Consider the following 18,778-nt stretch of genomic DNA (forward strand, 5'->3'; position numbering starts at 1 on the left):
GTTGTGGTAGGATGCCAGCAAAGCGCTAGTAAGAAGCAGAGTAGTGCTATAATTGCACAATATTTAGTGCAGGTAGTCCAGTCTAGATCCCTTTGAATGCACATTCTATTGGGAAGCAGAAGAATGGAGAATACGTTTGTCTTCCCTTTTTGAGCAATTTTGAAAGGCCAGTTATGACTGTAAGTCCATTCCATCTGTGCCCTTTCCCCCATCAGCTGCTGTTAGACAGCAGAGGCCCATATGGACTAGATGAGTGATTATTTGGCAATGATGCGGGGGCCGCTCTGCCAGCCAAAGCCCCCTCTCCCTGGGAAATGCTACGGCCCAGTGAGTGCCCCCACAGCTGGCAGTGCCACAGTCACAGTGCCATTATGAAAGGGCACGTCACCGCACCGAAGGATGCCGCACCAGCCCTCTCCTCCCTCCAGCAGGAAATGAAAACCCAGGCGGAACTTTATTTCGGACATGAAAAGCATTCATAGATCAGATTGTAAAGGCCTTCATATCAAAGTGACCTCTTACACTTTCAAAGCGGTTCACTTTCAAATATCAATCACATTTTTTTTTCAGGTACTGAGATGTTAGTTTGGTATGAATTAGTAATTGATGACTGCGAGGTAAAGGAATGATAAGCTTTCAGAGGCCTGTGTACCCTTGTACTCTTTTCCTGAATGTGTCTGAGCCATCTGAGAGAATCAGTCTTGTAAAGATGAAGGGATCGGTGTGCAGGTGAAGTATGCGCTTTCACACACACACAGAAAACTGGAGCACCTGCCACGATCCAGGCTGACAGGTCAGAGACTAAGAGAGAGACACCAAGAAAGTTAAAGACGGATGATTCATCTGTGATTAACATCTCTGCGGTGCTGGCAGTGGAAAATCCAAAGGCTCTGTAGCACTGGTGAAAGATAGTATCTTCCTGTCCTCCGGGTATTCTGTAATTGGTACATGAACTCAGAAAAGATGGTTCTTAATTTCTTTTTTTCTCCCTTTTTCCTTTCATAATTTGCTTTTGCAGAGCATGTCCTCTTAGGCTGCAGGAAAGTGCATGCACAGCTCAGCACTGGCTGTTTGCTGTGCTTTATCAGTCCGTCATGTGGAATCTGCCATTCGTCCATCACACACGGACGATCACAATGTCCGCCTGTCTTTACGCACAAATATTTCTCCGCAGAATCCATAGGAAGTGTGTAGAAACCAGCAGCCCAGAATCAAATCCTGGCTGTACAAGGATTGACTGTCCTGTAGTCTTGTGGGCTGACACATGATTGACAGGCGTGTCACCAAGGGCCTGCCGCCTGCAATCAGAGTTTTTGCAGAGCACAGCAGAATGAATGCAAGTGTGGCTGCTGGCATGTGAGCTGGAGGACGTGCAAGCTATTGTCTGCCCTCTCAAACTTACAGAGGATGTTGCAGTAATGGTGTGAGCTGGCAGTTGTGATTGGGCGTTCCAAAATAATATTTGGCATTAAAAGGGTATAAATACAAACTATGAATATAGTATAAATGCATTCATGGTTTTCTTTCGCACAGTATCCAAAGTATCTCTACTGTGATTGTATGTGTGTGTGTGTGTGTGTGTGTGTGTGTGTGTGTGTATGTTATGCGGTGTATGTTGTGTATGCGTGTCCGTGTTTGTGTATGTGTGTGCATGCATGTGTGCGTGCATGTCTTTGTAGGAGGTAGGTCATAGTGACGTTGCGGGTCTGGAGATCAGGCTGCTCATTCAGCTGTGATGGCTGACACGCTGTGCACAAGTAAAGAGTGAACTGCTGACACACAGGTCCGTTATTGTCACCCCCCCCCCCCCCCCCGTTCCCCTGCAGGTCTGGTGGAGTTCCTGCACACTGTGCTGATGGATGTGGGGGCGCTGTACCTGGCAGGGGAGGAGCAGACCGGGCTCAAGGGCGGCAGTGTGCTCCTGTCCTTACTGGAGATCCTGCACACGGTCCTGAGGAGCACCTCCACCGTGGTGCGGCAGGCTCTACAGGTGCACAGATCCGCCTGCTCCTGCTCCTCCTCCTCATCCTCCTCCTCTGACTTCCGAAGCATCACCTCCTCTTTCATTTCTCTGTGTGCTTATGTTCATGTGCTGCTGAGTGGAGATGCTAGCCCCTAGCATTAAAAAAACAGTAGCACGATAACAAGATTAATTGGTGCCCTGTTAAAATAGCTCTTGAAGGCAACAACTACCGCCGGCATTTGTTGGTTAAGGATAATACGTGATGAGCTGTTGATAAATTAATTATTCGAAAAACTTCTGCTGTCAAAATTTCATAATGGACTGACAGAAAGTTGCCATTTTATGCAGGTAATATTTATATAGGTTTGTCTTAGGAAGTGAAACAATGGCAAAAGGACTGTGGTATTATAAAAAAAGAAATGTACAATCCTTATATACGGTTGCAATCCCATGATAAACATTTACTAGTCTGAAAATGTCTAGGGCTTCTACACAATAAATATCTCTTTGGGTTTATTAGTGCAGGCTACACTGAAACCAACAACTATAATGATACTACTTTTGAGAGAACAATGGAAAAACCATAAGAATTACAGTGTCACCGCAGTGATAGAAATGACCTTGAATGACTATAATAGCTTTTGTTGTGATAACATTGGCTTTGTTGTTTGTATACAGTGCAGTGTGAAATATGTGTGCACAATCGGCGAGGTTAAAGAAGCGACAGTGCCAGGTGGTGACGGGTGCGATTAGCATGGTTTGATTGGCCGGTGTGTCGTGGAGGGGGCGAGCGCGTCCTCTGAGGTGGGCAGCAGCATTACGGCTGACGATGGGTAGTTATGGGGGCCGGTGTTAATGAGCCTTTGTGTGAAGGAATCGTGAGGTCCCTCAGCAGTGCCAGGGGCTCTTACACTGAGCTGCCCAGCAAGCACTTTCAGCACAGACGCAGGAAGAGGAAGCAGAGCTCAGCTCATTAAAAAGCCCGTGCATATCGCAGACACTGGGATGATAATGATAAGGATGAATATGCACCCAACACCCCCCCTCTCTCTCTCTGTCTCTCTCCCTCTCCCTCTCTTTCTCTCTGTTTTGGCTGCATCCTCTATTTCTGTCAGATTCATCCTGCATTAATATTTTAAACGAAGGAATAAGCTAACCGCAGCACTCCACAATTAAGAAAATGAGGGAGCAAACTTTCCGAGCACTGAAGGCTAAATAATCGCGTCGCTGCAGCTGTTCAGCCTTCACAAGTATTCTCAGCTGACAAAAAAAATAAACAGCAAAAACAAGAAGCTGCCAAGACCTCTCCAATCATTTTATTTTTAGGGGGTGTGAAGAATACAGATGCACCGCCACGCTGAAAATTGAATTTGCTGTCATTGTTGTGAGCTGGTGAAAGTCAAGAGACGGAGCCACCTCCTGTGTTAAAGCGGAAGCTGATGTAAAGTTATGATCTGAAAGATAATTCTTTACTCTTCCGTACAAAGTGTTTTTTTGTAGACTGCGGCTGCAGTTGGTTTTTCCCGTAACTTTGAGGCTGTGCTTTACAAGCATCACTTTTTCCACATTTCTTTTTGTCTGTAAGGCTTAATATGACAGTTGCTGAAATGAACAAAAAAATGTGTAAGAACGTTAAAAAAAATAACTCTTGCTTGAATTTGTAAGAAGTAAAGGAATCTTTACAAGTGTGGATAAAAAAGGCCTTGCGTTTAGGTTGGATTTGGCCCGTCCGTGATGCTAGAGTAGATCCAGAGAAGTGGTGAAGTACTGCAGGATAAGGACCAGTAAATATCACAGTACTGAAGCAGCAGTTTTCACCAGCCTGTCAGCTCTACATCTGAATTTAAAATCAACTTCTCCGATAAATTCCAGTTCACTTGGAATAGAACATGTTTATTGCTCAGTTGGCATACTCATTTAAATTATATTAAAATTCACTTTCAATGCATTTACTTTGAGAAGAAGAGTATGTATTGAAATGTGTTTCAGTAGAAAATATTTTTCCTCTTTATGGTAAACATGTCTGCCTTCTCTCTATCTCCTCTCTCATCTGTCTCTTTTCTCTTCATTTAGTCTCTCCTCTATCTTTTTGTGTTTGACTTGTGTCCTTCTCTCTGTGTGTTTTTGGGTGCAGTCTGAGAGAGGAGAGGACTCCCAGAAAGCAGAGGGCCTCCTGCTCCTCAACAAGCCACTGACAGACCTCATCAGCCTGCTCATTCAGATGGTCAGTGTGTGTGTGCGTGCGTGCGTGCGTGCGTGTGTGTACGTGCGTGTCCGTGTGTGCGTGCAGGTGTGTGTGTGTGGTATGTGTGAGTGTGTGTGTGTGTGAGCGTGTGTGTACGTGCGTGTCCGTGTGTGCGTGTGGTATGTGTGAGTGTGTGTGTGTGTGCACGTGCATGCATGTGTGAGAGGGGGGTTTATTCCCTTGAGCAAGGTACTTAACTTGAAATACTTTAAGTTGTTCAGTATTCATGGATTGTGTGTAAAAATGTACTCTGTTAGTTTATCTGGATAAGAAAGCATGCTAAATGGGCAGATGTAATGTGAATGTAATGTGTTTGTGAATGTGTGTATAGTGTGTGTGGCAGAGGGGAGGAGGGCTGGAAGGGTATAGGAAACATTGCATATTTGTGAAATGTGTGGTTCTAAGCATTCTAATGAATGATGAATGTATTTCATTTATAAATATCATGGCAGAAATGCAGTACTGCACTGAACATAATACAGGTAGCAGTAATGAGCTACATTGGCTAATGCTAATGAAATAAACAAACTCCTGCAGATTTGGTGATTGCAAGAACATAATAACAGGGATTTAACTATATTAAGTAGTGTCGTGGGGGGCAGCCAGTGGAGATTTAGAATTTTGGAAAGCATAATAATGATCATTCTATTGTGTGATCTCATGGAGCATTTCCATATATAGTGAAAGTAGCACCGCAAATACACGCAGGAGTAGGAGCTGTCAGCTCATTATGTCTGTCTATTACTGCGGTGAGAAAATCAGGCTGGCAGTCAGGGAACATTCAGGGGCTTATTGTGCCAGTGGTTTTATCAGACTGACTTTTAAGCAGGGACTCAACCTGAAGCGCACGAAGGGACTAATGGAAAAAGTGCTTTCTCATATGAAGAGGGTCTTCTCTGGCACGGTGAGAAGGACGAGCCGGCGAACGCGGCGTATTAACGCCACAGACCTCATTTGAGCCCGGAGACTGGCAGGGATCAGACACGTGCTCTTCACTCCTGCCATTTGCAGTACTCAGAAAATAATTAGACTCAGGCTTGGTGCGCCAGCACAGCGTCGACTCCCACTGTGAAGGGAGGGGGAAACATGCAATTAGGTGACGCTTCCTAATGAGGGAGAGAGAGAGAGAGAGAGAGAGGGAGAGGGCGGGTAGAGGAGAAGGCGAGAGAAAAGTGGGCTAGGAACGAGGGATAGAGGAGGAGGGATGGGATGAGGGAAATAGAAAAACAGGAACTGCCGGAGCGTTGAAGTGCGTGTATTTGCGGGTATGGTTTCACCACCCCCTCTCTCCATATGTTCCTGCCTGTGGAGAGAGTGCCTTCACTGCTCGGGCATGGGTCAGCGGAGAGGCCACCATATGTTTTTACAGGCCTGCACAACTGGAGATGATAAACTGTACTTAATAATAACTGTTATTATTATTAGTAGTAGTAGTAGTAGTAGTAGTATTGCATCTCATACATTTTTGGCACAAAATGCTTTACAGAGGTTAAAAGAAAATGACTTATTAAACAGTATGGGTTGTATGGTACAACTGAATAAAGACAGAAATATATGGTACGTCCGACAAACTGAAAGCATTACATAATTATTTAACAGGGATTTAAAATAGTGGGCATAATGGAACCTAAAACAAACAATGACCTCTTGAAATTCTTGAAACGTTGCACAGACTCTGCAGTGCTGCACACATTTCTCCCAGTATGTTCTTCTAAATCCATCACTGCAAAAAACTGAAAAGAAATTGCATCATAACCTGTGGGAAGTTCTCAGACGGTCTTTCTGCAGTTTAATTAATATTTGTTGGATATGAACGGGTTTAAACCGTTATTCAACGTTTTATAGCTATCTCCCTTTCAAAATATGAGACTGTATATGTGTGAGGAGGATCTACTCTGTAGGCTTACATTTAGCATTTGAAGATGAGCACCCAATTTTTGGCTGACTTTTGACATATACATTCTACTGTGTGACAGTGGTAAATATGTTTTGTTTCAATGCACTAAACCACTAACCTTCTGGGAAGATCATTTATAAGCTGTTATTTCATGAAAAGAGGTATTACATTACCGTGTACATTACCTTTTCCTCTTATGTAATAGCATTCCCTTCACTGATATCAAACTAGAACGTGCCCGACAGACTGTAGGCCCTGTAATTGCAGGACTGTGGGATATGAAACCTTGACTAAAAAGACTCTTAAAGGGCTTCTTCAATGTGTCACACAGTGTCATTTAAAGGCTTCAATTAAACTCCATCAAAGCCAGTAATCAAACATCTTCCCAGTTAGAACCTGTGAGAAGTAGAATTAGAAACAGTAGTGTCCCTCACTGACACAATGACTGACCACCCAAACACCTTATACTGTAACAATGTTTTACCATTAGAGGAACTAGAGAGGTAAATAAACCAGCAGAGCAGTCACAACCAGTATCAGCTGTGTATCCTCAGTTCTGGTTTATTCCGGTTTAGTATTTCTGGGATTGATAAGAATCAGTGGCTGAAACTGCTGAAAACAGTGCAAGAAATCCTCATCCATCTCCAGTTACTTTAATTATGATTTGAGGTTTTGAAATAATAATGAACATCTCCAGACATCATGAGACAGGAATAATAAATAGAACAATTCTGGGCATTCACACCTGTACAGGGTCCAAGTTCACAAGGTATACATAAATAATTTGAATGTTACTGCACTGCAATATTTAAGTATTTAAATTTGATTTAAATTGAAGAACTGAGGTCTGATATAATTTTATGTTTGAAGGTAGATCCTGGGATATGACACAAAAACAAAACCAGCAGGGCGATGCCAGATGTTGTTTAAAGCAAAGAGGCTGCACTGACAGGAAACCCTGCCATGAACACAGCGTGTTGCCCTCTGTGATGGATTTGCATCGCATGCATTTTATGTTGTGCTTATTGTGTCCAAAACAATATCTGTCCAGGGCTATAATTTTCATTCATTTATTCATGAGCTACATAGTTATTATCATTGTAAATTGGGTAAATGAAACTATAGCTTGCTAGCTAGCTAGTTCAAAGCAGAAAGAAAATTTGTGTTTATTATGGCTAGTTGTACAATATTGTTTTTAGATTATTATTTTTTGCTAAAATATTCAAATCAGTTTGACATGAACCCTTTTCCCTCTTCAGTGGCTGACATTGTGCAGGCTCTCCTGAACAACGTCTGAATTCTACAAGATACTACAATATACACGTTTGCACGTGTCTGATGTCTTATCCCAGGATCTACCTTTAATTATGATTTTCAAGTTTAGCAGGGATTTTGTTGCATTCTCAGAGAAAAAGTTTGTTTGGATGTGGTTGTAGATACTGAATGTAAGGCAATGGTGTAGTAACTAGGCCTGGGAAAACTGAAGATTTAGTCAGTCTGCTATTGACTATTCTAAGTGTGGCATCATTTTTTTTCATTTTTACACATGGCCCAATATAGTCACACTCATAAACAGTCACTCTGGAAGGAGTAGAGTATTAACACTGTCCTGTTCTGTTTACTATCTAATATTTATGGCCATTTCCATGGTTAACATCTTTTTACACCTGTTCTACAGTTCACGCCATCTCCAGCTGTTTATATTTACATTATCTTTGTAGACCGTCTCTTTGGTTTCAGCCAGCTGTACTGTATGTGTCTTCATTTGCATATCTCTTCCAGTGTCTGTCAGCATAAGCCGGTGGTCCAATGAATGAAAAATCTCACACACGGCAAAGCAATGGCTATGTGACTGATGTTGAACCAATAAGCTGTGTTTCCACAATCAGATCCTGAATGTTAGCCAATCAGCTGTGGATTTACAGGCAGCGGGGCGATGGATGCGTCAGGCGCTGAGCCACGGGCTCAAACAGCATGATGCGCTGCCTGTGAGTGGCGCAGATGGCAGTGCACGGCGGCGCTCGGGCGGCTCTGATGTGTTTATTTGTCACCGGAGCTGCACCGCTCGTGCCGGCACCGTGTGTCAGAGTGCGGTGAACAGCCCCCCCCCCCCCCCCCGGTTTCCCCCGGCAGTGCGTCTACAGGTTGAGTGCGTGGTTGGCTGGGCGATGACTGCGCCCCGTGGCTATGCCGCGCAGCTCCAGTCTGGCTGAAAGGGCCCCCGCGCAACGCTAGCTCCACGCCACGGTAGCTCCAGTCTGACTGAAAGTGTCCCCGCGCCACGCTAGCTCCAGTCTGACTGAAAGTGTCCCCGCGCGATGCTAGCTCCAGTCTGGCTGAGAGGGCCCCCGCGGAGCTGCAGAGTCACACAGAGCGGCGTTCGCGTCTCCGCGGGGCTCTTTCACACGCTCCTGTCAGCACCTCTCACACGCGGCCCGGTTTACACTGCCGCTTCGCTGAAGGGCCTCCGGCTCAGAGAACCACGGCGGCGCTCCTGCGCTGCCGCTTTATTTGGAGTATGCACACCTTTAGCAGCAGCTGGGAATTCATTTCAGTTGCAGAATTACCAGGTACGTACCAGCTCACAAACTTTAAACCCCTAATTTTTACACAGAGATTTGACCTGTTCCAAATCATGCAGCCCTTAACCTCCCAGAGCACAGCGGACACGTGGATAAGTCTGTTGTGGACATATTCACGTGTCACAGGAAAAGGTGTCTCTATCGCATGTCCAATCATAACAGGCCTCAGAATGGGGGGGATCTGGGAATACCGATTGGCTGTCAAGGGTTCCGTCCTTAGCCATTCAAATGACACACAGCCTCGCTATTCTAGGAATGTGCTTTGGATCCATTGTTGCTTCTTACACATTTAATTTCATTTGTTTAGATTGCTTTGTGTTTTTTTTTCCTTTTGCAAGTGTCGGCCACAACAATTGAGCGAGCAGAGTTTTCTATAAACCCTGCTAAGCTGGTCTGATCTCTGTTTTGACTTCTCTGCAGCAACAATAACCTGATAAGCCTGTGCATTCAGCCTGTGTGCTGCTTGGAGAGGAAGGTGATTGTGCCGGTCCTTAGGGGACGGGGCGCTGGGCTCCAGGAGGTTGCTGCGGCTTTGTGTGGTCGTGGCTCGTGGGTTTTGGGCTGTGAGGAAGGGGCCACACAGTGGAGGGAATCAAAAGGGGCCTTAACCCGACCGCGAGCTCCCCTCAGACTCATTAATCACTGAGGGATCACATGATCTAACTCAGTGAGTAACACAAAAGTGCGGCTCCATTCACAGACTGCAGAATGGATGGAGCTGAGCGCAGTCTGAGCTCTCAGTCACTGTGTCATTCCGTCCTGTAACACTACCACACGTGCAGTATAACGTTACAGCAGAGGGGGAATGGAAGGATGGTCAGATAAAAACAATGCGCTTATGAAAATCAGATTTTGGATGTGACTTTTGAGCCATCGTTACAATCAATCGAGAGAAAAGGAGATGAACTTTCTCAAACTCTGCTTTATGAAAAACAGCACTTTATCTGTACGTGATCTGTATCTGAAAGTGATTTGAGAGAAAATGTGGGTCCTTTAGCGGTAGATTGATGGGTTGAGGAATGTTCTAACCAACCTTCATGTCTATGTGTTCTAACCTCCAGCCTTCATGTCTATGTGTTCTAACCTCCAGCCTTCATGTCTATGTGTTCTAACCTCCAGCCTTCATGTCTGTGTGTTCTAACCTCCAGCCTTCATGTCTATGTGTTCTAACCTCCAGCCTTCATGTCTATGTGTTCTAACCTCCAGCCTTCATGTCTATGTGTTCTAACCTCCAGCCTTCATGTCTATGTGTTCTAACCTCCAGCCTTCATGTCTATGTGTTCTAACCTCCAGCCTTCATGTCTATGTGTTCTAACCTCCAGCCTTTATGTCTATGTGTTCTAACCTCCAGCCTTTATGTCTATGTGTTCTAACCTCCAGCCTTCATGTCTATGTGTTCTAACCTCCAGCCTTTATGTCTATGTGTTCTAACCTCCAGCCTTTATGTCTATATGTTCTAACCTCCAGCCTTTATGTCTCTGTCTCTGTGTTTCCGGCCCGGCTGGCCCAGCTGCCGAGCGGGGAACCGGAGGTGTATGAGGTGGCGAGCCAGTGCCTGTCCCTGCTGGTGCAGCTGTACGCCGGAAACAGCCTGGACTGCCTGCGCCCCGGAAACATTGTGAGCCTGGCCCGGGCGCTGGAGCAGCAGCCCCTCCCCAAACCGCAGAGGCTGCTCCTCAGGGTGGCCAAACGCCTGGTGGGTCCCGGGGTGAGCGGGTATAATATTATCATATGGTGCTTAGTGTGTATATGTGTGAGAGTGTAACAGTGAGAATGTAACGTGTAAGTTTGTATGTGAATCACTGTCTCTGTGTTGGATAGCCCTGGGTCTTTCAGTGTTTCCCATAATTCCTTTAGACAGGACATGAGGTATTCTGAGAGGGTGGCAGCATCATTTGCAGCCAACAGTGACCGACACCCTGAGCAGTGTCACTTTCTCTGTCAGTATTAAGACAATCTTACAGTTGGGCTCTGGGATATTGAATCTGGGCTATTGAAATGGAGGAGAACTGGGATAGCATAAGAATCCCATCATGTCCATAAACAATTCTGAAAATAAATGATAAAAAAGTTAGTTTTTTTTTTTTTAGTCAAGTCCCTTGAATCAATAAGATTTGCTGATTAATACAGACTGATACCATTACAACAAATTATTATAAAAATAAGGTTACTTTAATGAGTAAGACAGAAGTACTGTCTGTTAAAGTTGTTGCCATAAGGAGGTCCAACTTGCCCTTTCTGTGTGCCTGGCTGGGGACCTCAGTGAAATTCCTGTCAGCTGTACCTCTCCTAATGGGCTGCATGTCCTGACTCCATATGCAGCAGAACAAGGGGGGTGGGGGGGATCTGGGGAAAAGTGAAGTTGGCTAATTAGGGCTAGACTTCATCAGCTGCAGAGTATCCAAGTAGCTGCTGTGTTATTCGCCCTGGAATGTAGCTATCTTGTTAACTATGCCATCACATTTCAACCAGTCAATGTTATCACATTTCTTTGGTTTGTTAACAAGCAGCAGCAGAGTTTTTGAGAATACCGACCCGGTCTGGCATTATAAAACCCTGTCTGATAATGTGGGTCTTCCAGCTGAGGAGGGCTCAACACAATATAGCAGCACTGGGTCTATTCTTCTCGGTCAGATACCCCGTCCTTCTCGGCACTGCCAATGCCATGGCGCTCTTCAACAGCAGGGCTATTAACTGAAAAGAAGGGCTATATCTTCCTCTGTGGTAATGAACCTCTTTTTTTAGAAGTCGCCTTTTGAGCGGTTTGATTACCTGCAGTGTATAGCTTTCACGAGTGCGGTGACAGTGGCTTGTTTGAAAGTTCTCTTGTGAGGTAATCAAACCTGTGCAGCTAGCCAGCTGACTCACTTTCAGTGTAGCTGTGAACCCCCCTTCCATTCCATTTCAGCAGCCAGGCCAGGGAGTGACTAATTCATTATATATGTATTCATTAGGTTTATCTGTTCAAATAAAATTCAGACAGCAAACAGGCGTGATCTGAATGTATTTTTCTTAATCAGTTGTTTTATTTTTTATGATTTCTCAGATTTTTTGTGGCCTGTTCCACCTATAGAATGATAGGGGAAACCTTATTCTGTATAGAATTGGGGGGGGGGGTGTTATAAGAGCTGGTGTCTTTAAGGGAAGGCCAGATTTTTGTGCATTAACCATTTCCCCTCTATAGGGTCATTACAGCACCATCAACCAGAAATATTATATATATATATATATATATTGTTGCAGAAATCCGTAGATACTGCTTTTTCCTGCCTTATCTCATTAATGAGTTTGGATTAATTCTGTGCATTAGGAAGCCTTTGCTTTCTTTATCTTCTTCTGAGGCAGAACCCCCCCCCCCCCCCCCTTGTGTAGTAAACACCCAACGTAATGCCATGTGCATTTTGCAGTAACCATTTAGAAATATTTATTCAACATAGTGATTATAGATGGTTTAATTAAAATATAACCTAATTTTTTTAATGAAACCCAATTGTTTCTCGTCATTTCTGTGGGTAATTGAACATGTAATGTTCTTAATAACGCAGTTGAAACTCAGCTGAAGAGTGTGAAGAGCACAGCCATTCTTGCTGAATCCCTCTGCACTGTCGCTGTGTTACTGACACTCTCATTTAATCTCCATGTTACACAGGTGGGGGAGGGGCAATGACATCAGTAAACACAGTGACATTTATTAACCCATGCTCCTGAAGTTTAAAAGGAGATGATGTCACCTTTGACATGATTGGTCAGTAACATGCAGTAATAGATATCCATGTCTGTTAGTCTTCATTATGGCTTTGCGCGCTATACCTATGTTCTACACAATTCCCTTCTTGTGTGATTCTATGAGTTTCTTGTAACCTGAAGCTACAATTCACCAACTCTGGTTCCACCACTGGATTTTATACTTTTCTTACACCCCTGATAGCACAAAAAATGTAGCATGTGACAGTCCTGCAGTGCTTATCAAGCTTGCCTGCTGCCTCTGAGGGGTTCCTTACTCGATCAGTAGAGGGGGATTGACGGGGCCGTTCCAGAGTATTCATGGGAAATGTTCGCTCATGCAGAGTGATAGTGTCGTGTCACTTAGAATGACAAGTGATGAATGAATGGGAGCCATGGGAGCGGTTTGTTTGGCAGTGTTGATATTGGTCCTGCCCGCTGCCTTCTGTACAGTATGTGGGTTTCTCAAGTCCGTGGTAATTGTATGAAAGCCATTAGCTTGTCCTTCTGAAAATTGGAGATTCTCTGAGGAGCCTCCAGGCGTAGAGAAGACTTTAATATTAGGCCGTTGCCAAGCAACCCTAAACCATCACATCTCCGGCTGGTGTGATAACAAGTGACATTCTATTAGCCCGAGATGAAAATGCCGTGGATATAATTTGTTTTAAAATGGGGGGGTTATTCTATAATGGAGCAAGTACAGTGTTGAAATGTATTACTCTATTATTTCATTCCCATTCAAACTCAGTGTTAGATAAATTCTGGGGAAATGACTTGCGATAGAGGGCTTATTAGGCTATGTCTTTTGAGCCCTCGCTGAAGATTGACATAGAAATGACAATTATATCTTCACATATTCAGCACTGGGATTTCAGGTTTGTCTCCTTTTAATTAGTTATTGTGTTATTTTAGAGTAAACTTTTCATAAGTGCAAAACAGCCAATTATCAAACACGTATTTTTCAGATTTACATTGGTAGTCCTATTTTAAAATTGTAAATTGGACAAGAAGAGATTGTATCTTTCCACAGCTCAAGTGTGAAAACTCACCATCATTAAATTTTCAACCACTGGGAAAAAATCTTTTTGTTCACTCAAGCAAGTCTTGCAGTTGGAGCCTCGTAGTTATTTTTATAGTACAACATTGCTATAGTGAATAGGGTGTACTGAACAATCCTATCTCTAGTGTATACGGTGTTATAAACCGTTCTGCTGTAATGTTAGCGAATAAGATGCATGCAGTTCCACTGTAGTGCATAGGGTGCAGGGAGCACTTCTGCAGTCATCAAAGTGGCATTTGAAGTTGCTGTGGTGAAGTGAGTAGGATTTAGTTGTGTGTTCTGCTATAGTGACTATGGTGTAGGGAACAGTTCTGATATAGTGAATATGTTGTAGGGAACAGTTCTGATATAGTGAATATGGTGTAGGGAACAGTTCTGATATAGTGAATATGTTGTAGGGAACAGTTCTGATATAGTGAATATGGTGTAGGGAACAGTTCTGATATAGTGAATATGGTGTAGGGAACAGTTCTGATGTAGTGAATATGGTGCAGGGAACAGTTCTGATATAGTGAATATGATGTAGGGAACAGTTCTGATGTAGTGAATATGGTGTAGGGAACAGTTCTGATATAGTGAATATGATGTAGGGAACAGTTCTGATGTAGTGAATATGATGTAGGGAACAGTTCTGATGTAGTGAATATGATGTAGGGAACAGTTCTGATGTAGTGAATATGGTGTAGGGAACAGTTCTGATATAGTGAATATGGTGTAGGGAACAGTTCTGATGTAGTGAATATGGTGTAGGGAACAGTTCTGATATAGTGAATATGATGTAGGGAACAGTTCTGATGTAGTGAATATGGTGTAGGGAACAGTTCTGATATAGTGAATATGGTGTAGGGAACAGTTCTGATGTAGTGAATAGTGAACAGCTGTGCTCTTGCGAATATGATGAGGGGGCAATTCCTCTGTGGGGACAAGGCTGCAGTAAGTCGGGCGTAGAGAGCAATTCTGCAGTCATTATGTAGGGTGCAGTTGTGCTGTAGGGAACAAGTGGAAGAGATGGGTGTGCTGTTTTTAGAAGGGGCTGAAAGCAGCTGTGCTGTAATACATAGAGACAGATGTATGGGAGAGTTCAGTTGCAGTAGCAGGGATTTGGGCAGATTGGACAGGGGGGGGGGGGGGTGGTTGGTTGGGGGTGGGTAACAGAGGAGCATGACATCCTAACGAGCATTCCTTCACCTCCTTAATGAGGCCAGTGACCCCGCCTCTCTCCCCCAGCATGCCCTAGCCCACAGGCGCTCGGCACTAATTAATCCTCCTCCACAGCGGGCCGCCAGAGCAAAAACACAAACGCCCGCCATCGCCCCACATCAATAACCACCTCCGCTGCCACGGAGACGCCTCAGACAGGTCTTTCATTATGAGGGCGGCCTCATTTAGATTTATGGCTCTTCCGCTCCGCTTTTCAACCGCCGCTTAAAATCAGATACGGCTGATATTGTGACTGATATCTCAAATTTATACTGGTGGGGTTTTATTCTCCCCCCCCCCCCCCCCCCCCGGCTGGTGTTCTGTGCTTAATGACTGCGGAGGCCCCGCTGTGCTTCTCTCAGGCACCTCTGTGCTGCTGTCAAGAGCAGGCAGCGGCGGAGTTCACTCGGCAATCAGGTTAATTAAAAAAATACATTATGGCGAGACCTCTTGCTTCGGTAAACTTCCCACACCCCCCCCCCTCCTCCTCTGCTTCCATCTGAAACGGCTTTTTTTTTCTTTTTTGCATCTCCGCTCTGCCTCCCGAAGTAGCCGATCTGCAGCTCAGACGCGTGCCCTCCTCCAGTAAACCTCCCTGTGACTTCAGACCACAGCTGAGAGCAGGCCATCCGTAACCTGCAAGCGCCGTGTCGGGAGCTAGGGGGCGCATGTGCAGTGGTTAACCAACATACTCTGGACAGATGGCCCACCCTACCCCTGGCAGAAAGAAGCCACTCCCTGTCACAGCTTGCAAATGACAGCCCAGACTCACACTAGCAGTGCCTAGGCCTGAGGGCACAGCTTGCAATAGCAGTTAGCAACTGTAACACACAGATATCTTGTAGCTTGGTTGTGTTTGATTGGTTAATCAGTTCATTTATGGCAAGTGATGATAGATTATATGAGTATTTCCCAATTCATGACTTCTTGGTAGCACAATGGTTGCCAACAGTCTTTTGCAGAATGCGACAGGATTAGTACGTCTGAATTGTCGGACTCGCGACATTTCATTTGATGAATAGCGCGCATGCTATGCAAATTTGTAGCATTTCAGATTTGGTTGAATTACAGATTGATGGACTCAGTGCGTTGTGCTTTCCATAAAATGTTGATAGAGTTTTCACAGAAGAGTTGATAAGGCTTTGGGTTGGACTGGCTGTTCCTGGGAGGACTGTGTGCTTGTTGTTTCCCTGGTGATACACAGGAGTTAGCATTGTTAGTGAGAGAGTGGGGTGGCCCATAATGCTTCATCACCACTTTTTTTCTTAGCCCGAATTCTCTTCAGAGAGTCGCCCCCTGTGCCCCCCTCCCATCTGTGTCTGGATAGATTGGCTATTGTAATTATTCCAGCCCACTTCTGCTGGACACGCCCTCCTTTCAGTCAGCTGTGCTAATCGCATTGTAATGCCGTTTTATTCACATGCTAATTGTGACATCTACAGAGTTTGCAAGGCTGAAAAAAATTCCAGCACATCTATTTAACTGATAAATCCTTCACTGTGAATTATTGCAAAGTAGTAATTAACCAACAATGTACAATTGAGCATAATTTTTATTTGGTGTTTTCAGTTAATTAAATGAATGTATTTTCATTATGATAAGGTTTTGCTTTTAAACTTTTGTCGTGGATGTAGATGATGTATAAACTGTTCAGGAGCTGAGAAGTGCCGTCCACAGACAGATAGGAATTAAGCTTTTGTCAAACAGTAAAACTCGCCAACCCCACTTTAATGTGTCTATATACAGCTGAACAGAATCTCTGAAAACTCTACCTCCAAACATTTGAACATTCAAAGTGCGATTCTCTGAATAACACAAATGGATGTTTAATCACTGATATCCTTAATTACATTAACTCTGGATCACTGGAGGGTAAGATCAGTGCATGTGAGCTCATCGATGTACATTACGGCACTAGTTTCTGCAGTGCTCTTCTGGAAAGTTCTGGTCAGAGTGAAGCTCTCCACCTATATTTCACTTTAATATTTGATATAGAGCCCAGGGCTAATTTTTCATCAGGCAAGTTGGTGTTTCTCTGGGCTCCATCACCAGCACCTCTCACTCAATGGAGGCTTATTAAGTATTTACAGCTGCAGGAGAGGACAGGTCTTCTGCCTGCTCTGGCTCTCCTCGTCAAATGCATGTCTTTCCCCTCCGCAAATAATCTGTTCTCTCCCGCGCGTGCAATTACTGTAGTCCTCAGGGCCACACTGTCTCCGTAATGTTAAAACTATAGAGATCTGTTTCAGCCATTATGATAATTACCAGCCTGCATGTGATCAGCAGCTTGAGTGCAGCACGTACTGTAGACCGTAAGCTACTCTGTTGCATCTGTTGTTACATTGTTGAATTTGGGGTAAGCATTACTTTTACAGGAGTTACGATAATGAAATTTAGGGTTTCCTTTGTCTGTCTGACATTAGGGTTGTTTGTATTTTCATGGCTGTGTGCCATTTTTCTTTGCTCTGTTACCACAAGTAACAACTTTGCCTGTGAATTTTAGAGTGACCATATATGGTGCTCTGGGTGAGTGTCCTCATCGAGCTGGAGCCCAGCCGAATGCTGGAGCTCACGGGGCTCTGACCCTGCTGCCCTGCAGGCGTGTCTGAGAGGGGCGGGGCACTGCTGGGTGTGTGGCAGTGATGAGTCCCGTAAAAAGCAAGCCTTTTATGGTCATCGGTGAAATGAATGTGTCAACACTTCTCACCTTATTGTACCCACACACAAAGATGCGGTGTGCTGCTTGTTGTAACACTCCAGTACTGCAGGGGGCACTGGAGTGTTACACATACCAACATAGCAATTATTTGTGTTCTTACTCAGTGGACTAGGGTTAATTTTAATTGCTATTTATTAGAGGCATCCAGAGATGACCATGCAAAATGCGTATGAGCTGGCAAACTAGAGTTTTGAAATCAGTTTAATGAGCTTAGATTAAGTTAACAGCAGCAGCAGCATCCATACCAGGGTTTATAGCCGCTGCTCCCTGTTGTATACTGCTCCCCAGAAACTAATGACAGGCCCGGGCCGAGCTACTGTAGGATTAGGGTGAAGATTGAATCTGTACAAACTGCAATATATCATGTACCTTCCTCATTTATGATGAAATAAAAGGGGAACACAACAATGGGCCAGGCATGGATTTTTTTCAGAATTGAATTAAACAGTATTGGAAAAACGCTGGATTTTGCTCTGTGATAATGTATCACTTGTCAGAATCGTAATCATTTTCCTGGTCACAGCAGCCTGATAATAACTAAGCGTGTGGGGCAGTTGTTAGTGTATTGATCAAAGTATGAACTGGATAAGGGTCTGGGCAGTCCGGTCTCAGTGTAGTCCACCGTGTGCTTTAGCTGGCTCTCCATGTTCTCCTGCAGCGTTCATGTAGCAGGTAATTACCCTGCCGTAAACTCTCATTGACGGATAATTAGAGAAGGGCGGCACACGTGAAGTGACGGGGGAAAGAAAGAGGAACTAACTGTTTTAATTTCCTAAGATTTGTATAGTTTATCCTAAACATTATCTCTGTCCCCCTTCAAAGAAAGATTGAGTGCGTTGGGGGTGATGTGGGAGTCCGAGCTGTCAGTTTGCAGCAGATGCACATTAAGTGAGGCAGAGGCTGGAGTGTATTATAGTCGCTGGTACTGCAAGCTCTCCCATTGACTGTCAGGCTGCTCTGCCGCGCCTAATTATCAGAGAGGCGCTTCCACCTGGGTGTTAATGGAATTAAGTGACCTGTCGTTATTAATTTGCCCTCCCGCCACCGTCTCCCTGACTGCGGCCGCTCCCAAAGCTGGGCCTGGAATTGAATTAGCCCCCCGTAGCTACGCTGCGGCGCTAATCGCTTCAGCGTCCCCTTGCGCTCGGAGCGCGCAGGGACCAGGTGTCTGACACTGTCAGAAGCAGACCCGTCATTCCTGCATCTCGCGTTCTTCACTGTGCCGCAGGAACCTATTGTCACTCCTCAGTTATGGAGGGGTATTTTAATATAACTTAGCACTGGCAACAGATTCTCATCTGGTAACAGTCAGGTTTGTTGTGAAAGTGAGGAATATTAAGGCTGATAAAATGATAAGTGTAAGTGCTCTGTATGAGAGTGACTCCTAAA

General features: G+C 44.5%; 1 protein-coding gene across 4 annotated transcripts in view; it reads left to right on the plus strand.

The window, feature by feature from the left end:
• ulk4 (unc-51 like kinase 4) overlaps positions 1–18,778 on the plus strand; it is a 108,408-nt gene that overhangs the window by 83,433 nt on the left and 6,197 nt on the right. For 3 of the 4 annotated variants that reach the window (XM_035413352.1, XM_035413374.1, XM_035413384.1), the window contains exons 33-35: positions 1,827–1,990; positions 4,098–4,187; positions 10,198–10,395. In XM_035413352.1, the coding sequence (XP_035269243.1) occupies positions 1,827–1,990; positions 4,098–4,187; positions 10,198–10,395 (452 nt within the window). The remainder of the gene's footprint in view (positions 1–1,826; positions 1,991–4,097; positions 4,188–10,197; positions 10,396–18,778) is intronic. The other variant, XM_035413363.1, reaches the window with a different exon arrangement.

The sequence above is a fragment of the Anguilla anguilla genome, chromosome 1 (assembly GCF_013347855.1).
Source record: "Anguilla anguilla isolate fAngAng1 chromosome 1, fAngAng1.pri, whole genome shotgun sequence".
NCBI classification, from domain to species: domain Eukaryota; kingdom Metazoa; phylum Chordata; class Actinopteri; order Anguilliformes; family Anguillidae; genus Anguilla; species Anguilla anguilla.